A 13032-nucleotide genomic window follows, 5' to 3' on the forward strand; every position below is an offset into this window, starting at 1 on the left:
ATTGTGTGCCTTTTTGATTTGAAGAGGAGCAAAAGAGGAGAAGGATATATTTTTCATTCTTTTCCAACAAACCATGCATAAAAGCAAACATACCGTTGTCTAGCAGGAACACTGTCTTGGGCAGCTTGGAAGAACTTAACTGTAGTCCAGAGAGTTCCTCCCATAGCCCACCCTATGACTTGCCTTGAGATTAATAAAGACGGTTTTCAGGCACAAACGTTAATTGGAACACACCACTTGAGCAGAAGACACAAGGCACTTACCATCAAAGCCATCTTCCTCTGTTCCGAGTTCATCATCTGAGCAAATGTTCAGCACGTTGACCAGCATCTCTGTCACTGCAAAGAAAACCACATGGAAGATGTGTGAGAGATGGAGATACCTGATGTGTCCGACAAGAAAGCTGCTAGTGTAGTGGAGTTAATGACGGTCACAGCACAAACAACACTTTGCATATGCCAATAGCATCGGACTTTTGATGCTATTTGTGTGAATATTCAGAGTGAGGTCCAAGATCTCATGTGGTTAATAAGGGATAATTGGTACTGTCCACTGCCAAAACTGAAGGATCACTGCACAAGTAAGTTCCTGTTTTTAAATATAGAGACGTTCATCCCTCCCTTTTGGTGCCTGAACTACAAACGGAAAGCCTAGTGTCTTTTCCTCAGAAGTCTGGTTTGTTGGCTCAACGTGAACAGTTTAGCTCAGGCTTTCTACAGTCCCCACTGAAGGTTTGTTACTCATTCCTCTCACTTTCTCTCATGTACTAGGCACAAGGCTGAGGTGCTGCTAGTGACAAAAAAGAAGATATTTTAGCTAAGTACCCAGCAATGCTTAAACAGGGAAAGAAGGCATTTCTGTCTAAATGAATGCTTCAAAGAAAAAAGCAAAACCTAGCACTAGGTGGTTGTTAATGCAAGCTGATAGCGTCTTTCTAAGATCAGGAGACTTCTGCACCAGCACACCCTGGATTTTGCTGAAAAAGCAGTTCTGTTTAAGCCATTTTGTTGAACTTGGAGGTTAGCCTAAAATACATTTACCAAATTGTAATGTATTTGGAGCACATGGTAATGTCGGCTTTCCAAAGCTTTCCGTCCTCTTAGGACTGTTTCACATACTATGCAGCAACAAACTTGGCTTTGCTACCAATGGTTGTACTCAGAGTAGGTCCACTGATATTACTGACCATGAACAACTTATGTCCATTAATTTCAATGTGTCTGCTATGAGTAAACTTCAGCTGTATACAACCCCTAGTGTACATTCAACAGGAAATTGCCGTTTGTTCCATTTCCCTGATCAGTGGGTCTGCATGACACAACCATTTTCAATTATCTGCCATATTGACAAATCACATTTTTAGGTGCACAATTAGATGTATACCTAAAATAAACATGTTTATAGCAAATATGCTATGACAGGAGGAATGGTAAGGGAAAATTGAATAGCTTCTCTACAAAGAAAGCATAATTAAAACTTCTGTCAGAACCAACTTTAAAAATTCTGGGGAAGGACTGGATTTTAGCTTCTATTTTTTAAAATAGAAGCTAAACAGCAAATTGGGTTATAACTGAAATATTGCAAAAAAAGGGGGGCTACTAGGAAAGCACCATGTAAGTTAGAGCTTGCTTGTGAAGCAACCCCCCCCCCTCTGCAATAATTAATTCACAATAAGGACAACAAATAATCTTGTTGCACCTTAATAATGGTGGACATTACGCAGATTACATTATGAATCATATTTTTATGTAAGGGGTTTTTGTTTTGTTTTAACCACCCTGAACTATTTAGTATCAACAACCATGTTGGCCATCTCACTGCTCACCTAACTCTAGAATGCTTATGAAGAAGTTAAAAAGCACAGATACCAAATATTGTTCCTTGCAGACTTCATTCTCTAGACCCCTCCATTCATAGAATCGCCCATTTATTTCTACTCTTTGCTTCCTCTACATAACCAGTTCCTGATCCACAAGAGGACCACTCTTATTTCATGACTGCTAAGCTTACTCAGGAATATTTGGTGAGGTACACTGTCAAAAGCTTTTTGAAAGTCCAAGTGCACAACAGTAACTAGATCACCTCTATCTATATGGTTGTTGGCACTTGCCCTTGCAGAAGCCATGCTGATTCTGCTTCAGCAAAGCTTGTTCTTCTATAGGCTTGGTGATTTTATCTTTAGCAATACATTTTACCAGTGCTTTTTTTTATTAAAAAAAATAATGTTTAGGGTACTCTCATTTTGACTCAAGGAAATCACCATTTTATAGTTCAAAGTGGGGGAAATAAATACAGTAAATGGACAAAAGTACAAAGATTCACAAAATGTTTAGGGGTATGCGTACCCCTGTGTTCCCCTGGGAAAAAAGCACTACTTTCTACCATTTGGATAAGGCTTCAATATTTTGAAAGAAGCTTTCTTGCCTCTAATGGCTTCTTTGACAGCTCATTAACCACACGGGCATCTTGGCCCCTATGGTACTTTTCCTGTTTTGCCGTACAGACACCAGCTAAGCTTCTGATATTGTGATTTTCAAAAAAACCCAACTCCCAAGCATAGCTAGAATGACACTCAAGGCACACAGGATCTAAATTCCTACCGTTCCATCCTAAAAGGCATTCTGTATGTCCCCCACCTTTGTGAGGGTTTTGGAAACACAAGTTGTGCTTTTTCCTTGAGTAGAAAGTAACCACAAGCCACTGTTGTTCTGCTCAAAGTCATGCAAGTCAGTTTAAAATCAGTATCAATAAAAGCCGACTAACACATTGAGATACCCACCCAACCTCTTGAAACAGCAGAAAGCGACAAAACACAAACTAGGGTTTGTGGCATACGTCCGAAATTTCCTGGACATAGCTAGCATTCGGCCCTTGCAAACAGAGTCCAGGCGGAAATTGCTGTAATGTATGGGAAAATCTGGATGTATGGCAGCCCGTGTCGGAAGTGTAGATTTTGGAGAATTTCATTAAAAATAGCTCAACATCTTTTGTGTCTGAATTTTGACTTTTTGAACTATGGCAACCCAAACCATGAATAGAGGTGGGGGAAAGTAGGAAACTGGTGCCAAAAGCTACAAAGTGAGATGGTCCAGTAGGTTTTGCTGGGAAATGAATTTCAAAGGTGTGGAACCACCACAAGAACATCCTTGAACCATTCACTAATTGTTTTAATTTGTGCATATGTGAGATCTGGAGAGTGAGTCTCTTCAAGCCGTGGGGTTAGGAAGCAGAAATTCCAAATCAAAAGCTGTGAGTCATTCTTTTAGTTTTTGAGAAAGTTTGAGATCTGATATCTTATTTTTAAAAAATTAATAATGTCTAATTTATGTAGGACACCTCCTATAATTACCTGCTCTATCACTATTTATATTAAAAGCAAAAATGACTGCACTATAGCAGCTTTAAGTAAAAACAGATTCTCCCAAGCTATGCGGATTTCTTACATCTTAGACTCTTGCATTGAGGGAAGTTGTATAGGAGAAGTGATGGAAGAAAGCAAGAGCCTCAATTTGAGAAACACTGACATAAAGGCCTGCTGTAAAGAGGCCAGAAAAATAACGATGCTAAACTTTTTCACCAGTCTCTGATAACTCATCCGCTCAGAAAATTGAATGAATTTCAAAGGAAGTGTACACTACCACAATAAATAAAAATCACTTTTGCTGTTAAGAAAAGGTTGGGAACAAAAAGAACGTCTGCTGATCATACTGCAGACCTCAGCGCATCATAAAGAAGGTTTTCTCCCTTAAGGCACATTTCTTAGGCCTCAGAATATCTTGTGCATCAAGGTTTGACAGGTCCCTTTTAGTGAACAGCCCATTCCCCTCATCCTAGTCCACAGAGAAACTGTTTTCGTGAAGAAAGGAAGTTACTTACCTTTCTCTCCAACAAATGGCAAAGACCATGTAAAAACATCCATGAAATTTGGAAGCCAGTAGGGATGTGGAGAACAATTAAACTGTCTGATATTCATAACGTTGTTCTCATATTTCAATACTGCAGCTATAAAAGAAAGAAGTCATTTGTTACTATCATATACCTGGGGCCTGATCCTCCATCATGGATGGTAAACTTGTGACGAAAGTGAGGAGTGAGACCCTGTCAGCGTATAACATATATCATGCTCAGGAATCTGTAACAAATGGCTGCCCATTTGTTATTGACTGGGCCACATTCAAAGTGCTGCTATTAGTATAGAAAGCCCTCATCAGCTTGGGATCAGTTTATTTGAAGGATCACTTCATTTCATAACTGTCCACTTAGATATGTGAAACTGGCATTTTTACGTGTGTCACATATTATTTTTTGCACTTGTAAGAAATTAGTCTTTTAACAGCACCTACCTTTTCAAACTCCCTGACAATTGATATTGGACAAGAACCTTCACTGTTTTGTTTTCAGTGCCTGCTAAAAAGAACAACCCCAAATTGTTCCAGAAAACCTGGTAACTTTGACACACAATTTTAGTAGGTATAACTGTTTTAAAGTTGATGGTTGTTTATAAGTTATGTAACTTGTGTTTAATAATTGTTTTTTTATTTGTGTTTTAAATGAATATTTCTGACTGTCTTGTAAACATCCTTTTATATATTTCAACATGGCTATCATATCACCTCTTAACCTCCTCTTCTCCAGGCTAAACATGCCCAGCTCCCTTAACTGTTCCTCATAAGGCATCGTTTTCAGGCCTTTGACCATTTTGGTTGCCCTCGTCTGGACACGTTCCACTTTGTCAGTGTCCTTCCTGAACTGTGGTGCCCAGAACTGGACACAGTACTCCAGGTGAGGTCTGACCAGAGCAGAATACAGTGGCACTATTACTTCCCTTGATCTGGATGCTATACGCCTATTGATGCAGCCCAGAATTGCACTGGCTTTTTTAGCTGCCGTGTCACACTGAACACAATGAACTTTGTATATGTTCATTGAAATGTCTGCCCTAACTTTTTCCACATCAATCTGAATGGGTTTTAAAAAGCAAAACAAAAACCTACACAAAAATGTGCAATATTTTGAACGTTGCACATTCAAAACTTTTGCATGCACTTTATCCAAAAATATAATAAAAGGAAGAGAAATGTGAAAATTGAATGATAACTACATTCTGTTCTGCATGTTAGTGTGGGAAGCAAATTAGGTTGGTTCATTTAAAAATGCAGCCTGGATGAAATCCTTGAGAATCCATTTTGCTTCCTTGCTATGGGCCATTGCACAGCTACTTATTTATAAAGGTGGAATGTCATTTTGTAATTGTGTAGGCTACTTCACCAGAAGCTCATTTACTGAAAATTGGGGGATTGTACAGTGGACATGCCTGAACTCAGTTCACCAACCAATTTAACTTAACCAATTTAACTTAATTAATGAACAGCTTCCAGATTGAATTTATGCCTTGTACCAGCTAATATAATTTCATCAGAAAAGAGAATTCACGACTGAGGTGGTGGGCGATTCATTATACATTCTCAAACATTTTTTGTAAAAAGTGGCCTCAGGAGAGACTTAACTGGGTTGCGCTAAGAGCTGCAGGAGGAGATGTACAACATTTTCCCAGTACTGTTTCTCCTGTGTAAATCATCCTTCAAAGCTGCTATTTACCCATGCAAGCAACATATGGGTACCTGTCAAGTGGAATTCTAACCTCTAACGAAGAAGCTGGGCCCTCACAGATGATAGGCGACACACAATTTGAAATTATGTCAAATTGTGGGTTGTTGTTGGCCATCATCTTGTGTTAAGCACCCAGGTCAAGAAGCAAAACAAATATATGGCCAACGCATCCTCCATTAGTTATGGAACTACTATTAATGTGCATGTGTGTGTGTGTGTTTATATTACAGTGTGTGTGTATTTATATAAAAAAGTTACTTTTCTAAATATTTCTATGTTTTCTCATAACCTAACACAAGTACAGTGCTACGTTGGTTCTCAAACGCTTGGTTCCCAAATGCTGAAAACTCAGAAGTAAGTGTTTCGGTTTTCGAATGTTTTTCGGAAGTCGAATGTGTGGTGCAGCTGTTGGCTATTGTTTCCGGGGCGCCTGCACCAACCAGAATCTGCGCCTTGGTTGTTGAACATTTCAGAAGTCAAACGGACTTCCAGAATGGATTAAGTTTGGCAGTTCTGTTTTTGCTATTTATTTTGCGTTTTTGTTTTTGAGGCTTTTTCAGTTAATTTGTTTTTGTGAAAGTGTGGAACCCAGTTCAGCTGCTGATTGATTGTGTGACTGTGGAAATGGATAAAAGCCCCACCCCCCGCCAAACAATGACTATCATCAGTGCAGGTGAGAATTTTTTTATTTTTATCATCTGGAATACTGTTTTATTTAATTTATTGTCTAGTACATTGATTATTGCTTTCATTTTTGATTAACAGTCTCGTTAGATAGTAAAATTCATGTTAAATTGGTGTTTTAGGGGTTCTTTTAAAAAGTCTGGAACAGATTAATCCATTTTTAATTACTTTCTATGGGAAAGCGCACCTTGGTTTTAGGAATGCTTTGGTTTTGGAACAGACTTCCAGAACGGATTAAGTTTGAAAACCAAGGTACCACTCTAAAGGGTTAAATATTGGGACCCCAAGATCAGAACAGCTAGGTAGTCCCCCTGCCCCACCCCTCAAATTCCACTCCTGCTAGATGTCACCATGTACCCCTTAGCGCCAAAAGTATGTAAGATCTGATCATGTATCTCTCACCAGCTCTAAAGTTCTGTTCAGCTAAGAATTTTGTTGTAATCTTAGATTCCAACCACATCTTCACACTTACATCCCCCTACTCACAGCGTGAACCACCAAGATCTCTGCCGTGCTTGTGAAGGAGATATAAAAAGAATGGAACATATGCTGGTTTTTGACCTTCCCTTTAACATTATGTTATTTTAGGACAGATACATAGGCTCTGATTTCTAGAAAAGACAAAAATGCTTTGCCGTTCTCTTATATGCAAAGTATAAGTTAGCCAGTAATTTCAACGTGACCTCTCTTATTTACTTCTGGTCACCTTTCTTTTCTAGCATATACAGTGGTACCTCGGGTTACATACGCTTCAGGTTACATACGCTTCAGGTTACACACTCTGCTAACCCAGAAATAGTGCTTCAGGTTAGGAACTTTGCTTCAGGATAAGAACAGAAATTAGGCTCCCGCAGCGCAGTGGCAGCTAAAGTGCTTCAGCTAAAGTGGTGCTTCAGGTTAAGAACAGTTTCAGGTTAAGAATAGACCTCCGGAACGAATTAAGTACTTAACCCGAGGTACCACTGTATAATACTCAAAAGGTAGATATTTCTCAGCACGAACCCTGGGCCTTGTTCACCTGTCACACTAAATCAAACCACGTCTTAGTGCCAAAGTGCAGATTCTGGGAGACAAGGTTGTAGATGCTTAGCGAGTCCCCTATCATTCTGCTGCTGTGCTAAGCCATGTGTTGTCCAAAGCTGGTGTGTGTAGTTTAGATATCTACAGACTAAACAAGAGGCGCAAGTGAGGTTCATTCAGCTTGAGGCTTGCTTGGGCATGATCTTGGATTTCGACAACATGCTAAGCCAATCCATGACTTAGCTCAGTGTAGTATAGAATCAAAACAACTGGGCAAAACACAGCTTGGCTGTTCATGTGAACACGTGATTTGGCTTAGTATGGAAGGGTAAGTAAAATGAATTACTGCTATCACTGATGCCAAAATGAGAAACACAGCCATTTTATGAAATATTTATAGGGGGCCCTAAAATCCTTCTACTGGTCAAGTTCCCTCATATGGCTGAAACATTAAAACTAATACTTATAATTTATGAAACCTAATACGATACATTTGAAAAAAGCAGTTCTAGAAAGAAGGTTCTAAAAAATCACACCCCCCCCACCGAAAGAGCAGTTGGCTAAAACATAAATGTTTTTAGGATATTTTTTTTAAAGTGATAAAATGAATAATTCATCCAGAGAATCTAAAAGCTACTTTAACTTACATCACATCAATAATTTATGCTGCTGATATTGCTCTCAAATATAAGTAACTTTAAAACAACTATTCAAACGGCTTTTCAAAAAAGCTTTCTTTATTTTAAAGGCTGGGAGCAGGGCAGGGGGAAAGTACCCTAGCCATTATTCAAAAAAGCAAAAGGAAAACATGCTTTATAACCGATCGATGTTAAAAGAAACTCCAAAAAAAAAAAAAAAATTAACCGAAACCAAAGCACAGATTAAATGGGAGAGTTTGGTTCTGCATGTTCTTTCAGTAGCCTTGTGCTGCCATATCTATATTGTTTAAGGATTGCCAATTTTCAAATATTGTACAAAAGATAATTATGCTGCCCATTAAGCTTTCAGAGAAAAATATATCAGCGCTTCCTAGAATTACTTTTTACTATTATCAAATGCAACTGCATGACTTGATTGCTTTCTGCATTCTGTAGTGGGAGTGAAGCTCTAGCTGTAGGCAGAAACTGATCATCATTCTAGCACTGTTCACCTGCCCTTGGAAACCCTAATTATCTGCAACGGGGATCTCCCAGCACTGACTGACTGAAGGCCTGAAAGTTGACTATGGATATCTCTATATGGCAGTTGTTGGCACACACAGTTTAGTGCTTCTAAATCGTGAGACTTATCCTTGTGGGACTGGAGAATCTCAGGTCACTGTCCTCTTGGGACCCTGTCAGGATTCTGTTAGCTGATGCAGTACTGCTTCCTCACGCAACTGAGGCTGCAACCCTGTGCATTGTTTCTTGTGGATAACTTTCATTAGACTCAGTAACTCTTCCAAGTTAACATGCAATGGGCTGGACTGAACATCTGTCTTTGTGTGCATGCATTAAGCAATTCTGGTTGACTGTTCAGGCCATCTGTGGTTTGCACTTGCATTTTCAACACTTGAGGACCCAAGTATGAATTAGTGACTTGTATCTGCAAACCAGCAATCAGAGATTACATACCTGTGGATGCATACAAACCATACATTTAAAGCACCTCCTCCACCGCCCACTGCCAAAAGGAATCCTGGAAACTGTTGATTTACTTTTCATAAATATAATTCACAGCATCCTTTACAAGCTATAGTTCCCAGGATTCAGGGGAAATTTTTTTTGGGGGGGGGAGGGGGAGTGCTTTAAATGTACCTTAAATGTATATGAGCCCTCAGTAGATCTTTTGTAACTCCCACAAACAACGCTGAAAAACACAGTGCTTTTCAGTGAAGTCAATTCGTTGAGCTATAAATTATCACACGATAATGTAATGAATGTGGGACGCGGGTGGTGCTGTGGGTTAAACCACAGAGCCTAGGACTTGCCGATCAGAAGGTTGGCGGTTTGAATCCCCGCGATGGGGTGAGCTCCTGTTGCTTGGTCCCTGCTCCTGCCAACCTAGCAATTCAAAATCATGTCAAAGTGCAAGTAGATAAATAGGTACTGCTCCGGCGGGAAGGTAAACGGCATTTCTGTACGCTGCTCTGGTTTTCCAGAAGCGGCTTAGTCATGCTGGCCACATGACCCAGAAGCTGTCTGTGGACAAAACACCAGCTTCTTCGGCCAATAAAGCGAGATGAGCGCCGCAACCCTAGAGTCGGTCATGACTGGACCTAATGGTCAGGGGTCCCTTTACCTTTAATGTAATGAATGATGCACAGGCATGTGTGAAACAAGCCAGAATTTCAATGGCTTTTTGAAATTCAATGTTCTTCCAGTTTTAAAATAGGGGGTGGGGGGACTTCAGACCTGGAGCCAAATGTGGCCAACCCAGATCTGCTTGACCTGCAGGTTAAACCTCCTCAACCATACCAGCTCTCCCCAGACCACACCTTTCACTAGTCTGTGTCCTCCCTGAGTGTATCTGCCTGCATGGGCTGTATCCTTGAAAACTAATAATGACTCTCTGTTGCCTGATTGGGGGTAGAAGTGTGTATAGAAACCAGACTACAGTACAAAGGTTAAATTTACATTCATTACTCTGTTCACTTTTACCGCTGGTCCTGCCCACCACTGATAGGTGGCCCCTGGAAAGTTGCACAGAAGGCAATGTGGCCCCTAGGCTGAAAAAGGTTCCCTGCCCTTGCTTTAAAGTAATCTAAAGAGCACTGCAAGACACAGTGGGAAAATATTTGAATATTTGTGATTTTAAGTTGTTATAAACTGTTATTAATATTGAGCTTTAATGATTAATGACTCACCTCTGGGACCTTATGGTGAAGGGCAGGTAATTAATAATGACCATGATAATAACAGTAACTACTACTACAATAACAATAACAATAATAATATAGCTTTAGTTTTTGAAATCTGTCTTCATACATCGTGAAAATTTACAATTTGCAGATAGGAAAAGCCTCCCCCCATAGGGAGTTAATCCACAAATCCATTTACTTAATACAAGAACTGTGTAATAAGAATCGACCTTGAACTAAAGGGAAGTTTAAAAAACACACAATTGAGGTAGAATAATGGAAGAGGAAATCAGTAAGTTAAAGCAAAGCTAAGTTTGCAGGGGCAAGAAGTGCTCTTACCTTTGTTATTGTATACATCTAGATAGTTTGGTGCTGAGAAAATTGTAATTAATGAAGGGAAACCTGTTGTCTGGCTTTTCCTGTACATACGATACCTGTAACAAATGACATAAGTAACCTTATTAGTACCATAAATTTCTCGCCAAGTTGTGTTGATTTATATCTTGTCACAGATACAGTCACATAAATGCACGTTGCACATATTTCACAGAGACTTGTATGTACATCATTGCGATTATTTTAGCGAAGTTGAGTACGTACTGGACCGACTACAGACTTACAGGTAATTAAGAAGTCAATGGGAAAAGTTTGTGGACAACTTTTGTTGGGTTCATTTGTGTTTTGGACAGGCATAGGTCTTTCTCCAGGAAAATGATGAGTTAGAACCAAGGACTGACTGAGCATGTGCAGCTTTATGAGTCTGCTTGGGTACCATAAGCTGCTTTCGGGTCCTTCTCTCCAACTCTGAGAAGCAATCTGTGGTGCACTATGGACCAGGGGAGTGAAGCATGCTTTAAAATAGCCAACTCTCCAAATAAAAAGAAACAATGTGGTGTATCCAAAGACTACGCTTGGAAGGCTGCTTGCACAAGAATGTTTCTCTATCCCATGGTCCCATGTCCTAAAGTCTCTCAGAAGGGCTGGACAATGTTCCTTAATTATTTAATGCATCCTAGGCCAACAACTACCAGACTTTTAGAAGACATCTGAAGGCAGCCCTGTTTAGGGAAGCTTTTAATGTTTGACGTATTACAGTATTTTAATACTTCTTGGAAGCTGCCCAGAGTGGCTGGAGAAGCCCAGCCAGATGGGCGGGGTATAAATAATAATAAATTAATTATTATTATTATTATTATTATTATTATTAGGCCGAGACATGTGTTGCTGTACTAGGAGGTAGGAATTACCCCAAACTGAGCAGAGGAATCTTGCCATTTTGAAACCCTGATCCAAGCCAATGTGTATCTGGACCTACAAAAAGCAAAACACACACACCCCACCCCGGTATTTTGTGCACAAAATATATAAGGTTCTGCTACTGACATCAAAGTAATCAAACCTTAAAAAATAGTGTGTGGGGATGTGGGCCACAAAATATTCTGATATACGCTCAGTTTTTCTCTCGGCACATTTACACTTGCTTGTGGTGACAAAAATGTTACCGTCTCAGCGGGCCTATATTTAGTCAGTCAGCAATGAAAATGAAAAACCCCAGAATTTTGGAATCAAACCAACAAAAATGATATTTTCTCCCTAGCAAGAGGCAAAGCAAGGATCAGCAACAGCATTTTAGTTCCCTGACTTATATAAAATCTCTATAACTCTTGGCAACAAAATGGAGAAAAAGAAAAATAACAGCATGCTACCACTTCTACTCTAATTGCATATTGAAGTTCTGTAGCAATAGCTGGCTTTCTGTACACCAACAGCAAAAACAAAACTTGAGGAATTTGGGGTACATCAATAAGGATACTGAGAGTATTTTACAGGTATGTGTACTACAGCCATCTGCAATAGTCCAGGTGGGTCTCCCAGGTTGTCTCTTTGTTTATAACAGCAGCCTGATGCACCCTGTGGCAAACCAATTTTGGAATACAGGGAAGTTTCTAAGGCAGCTGGCAATCTTGGGAGCTGCTTAAAGTGGGGAGGGAATTCCTAGGGTCACTAAGATCTCTGGTAAAAATATCCTTGTTATTTTGTCATGTAGCCGCAATAATATTATGTTCAGAGTGTCCACAGTTCAAATTTGTTAGCTCTTCACCCAAGGAAATTCTTCAACCAAGGAAATTAGCCAGCATCAATGGTTGCTCTGACCATCCTGGAAAGAGTAGTAATCAACTTGTACCACCATCATCATTCCAACTTATTAATAGCCTTCAAAAGAGCTTCAGTTATATGGATCCCAACCGACCAGGCTACATTCATGGTATTGGCACCAACATATAAGGCCCTATACAGCTCAGGAGCAGGTTACTTGAGAGACCACCATGTCATTTATATACCCAGCAGGTCACCGAGGTCTGCAGAAGAACTTCTCCTACAAGTTCCAAGGATATCAGGAGTCCATTCCACAGTAATTTGGAGCAAGGATTTTAGTGTGATTCCTCCTGTTCTGTGGAACAGCATTCCACAGAAATATAACAGGCCCCCGCTCTCTGTGATTTCTGGATGAAATTTTAGTTCTAACAAGCTTTCCCAGATGGATGAATAGGTCTCTGGGTGACGTTTGATCAGTCAAGCACTCTCAGTCTGGCCCACCCCACAGAGCTCCTGTGAGGACAAAATGGGATCACATGTACGCTGGTTTGAGCTCCTGGGAGGACAGATTGCATATGAATGTAAGAAAAAAGGAAGGAAGGAAGGAAGGAAGGAAGGAAGGAAGGAAGGAAGGAAGGAAGGAAAAGAAAGAAGAATAGTGTTCTGGATTTTTTGGGGGTTTCTTGATGGGAAACAATGGCTGACCAACTTCATTTAAAGTTGCAGTTTGAAGGGAATGCTGGGTGAATTTCAGGAAGTATAGGAAACAATCAATTGATGCA

The 13032-nt window shown here is 39.9% G+C and overlaps 1 protein-coding gene across 6 annotated transcripts in view; it reads right to left on the reverse strand.

Annotated features, from left to right (window-relative positions):
- The window catches only part of PPP3CA (protein phosphatase 3 catalytic subunit alpha), a 185773-nt gene that overhangs the window by 21230 nt on the left and 151511 nt on the right, over positions 1 to 13032 (reverse strand). For all 6 annotated transcript variants that reach the window (XM_083456786.1, XM_083456784.1, XM_083456782.1 and 3 more), the window contains exons 8-10: positions 10493 to 10587; positions 3877 to 4002; positions 264 to 338 (exon numbers count right to left, since the gene is read on the reverse strand). In XM_083456786.1, the coding sequence (XP_083312912.1) occupies positions 264 to 338; positions 3877 to 4002; positions 10493 to 10587 (296 nt within the window). The remainder of the gene's footprint in view (positions 1 to 263; positions 339 to 3876; positions 4003 to 10492; positions 10588 to 13032) is intronic.

Source organism: Podarcis tiliguerta (genome assembly GCF_965153285.1).
Source record: "Podarcis tiliguerta genome assembly, chromosome: 9".
In the NCBI taxonomy this organism is placed as follows: domain Eukaryota; kingdom Metazoa; phylum Chordata; class Lepidosauria; order Squamata; family Lacertidae; genus Podarcis; species Podarcis tiliguerta.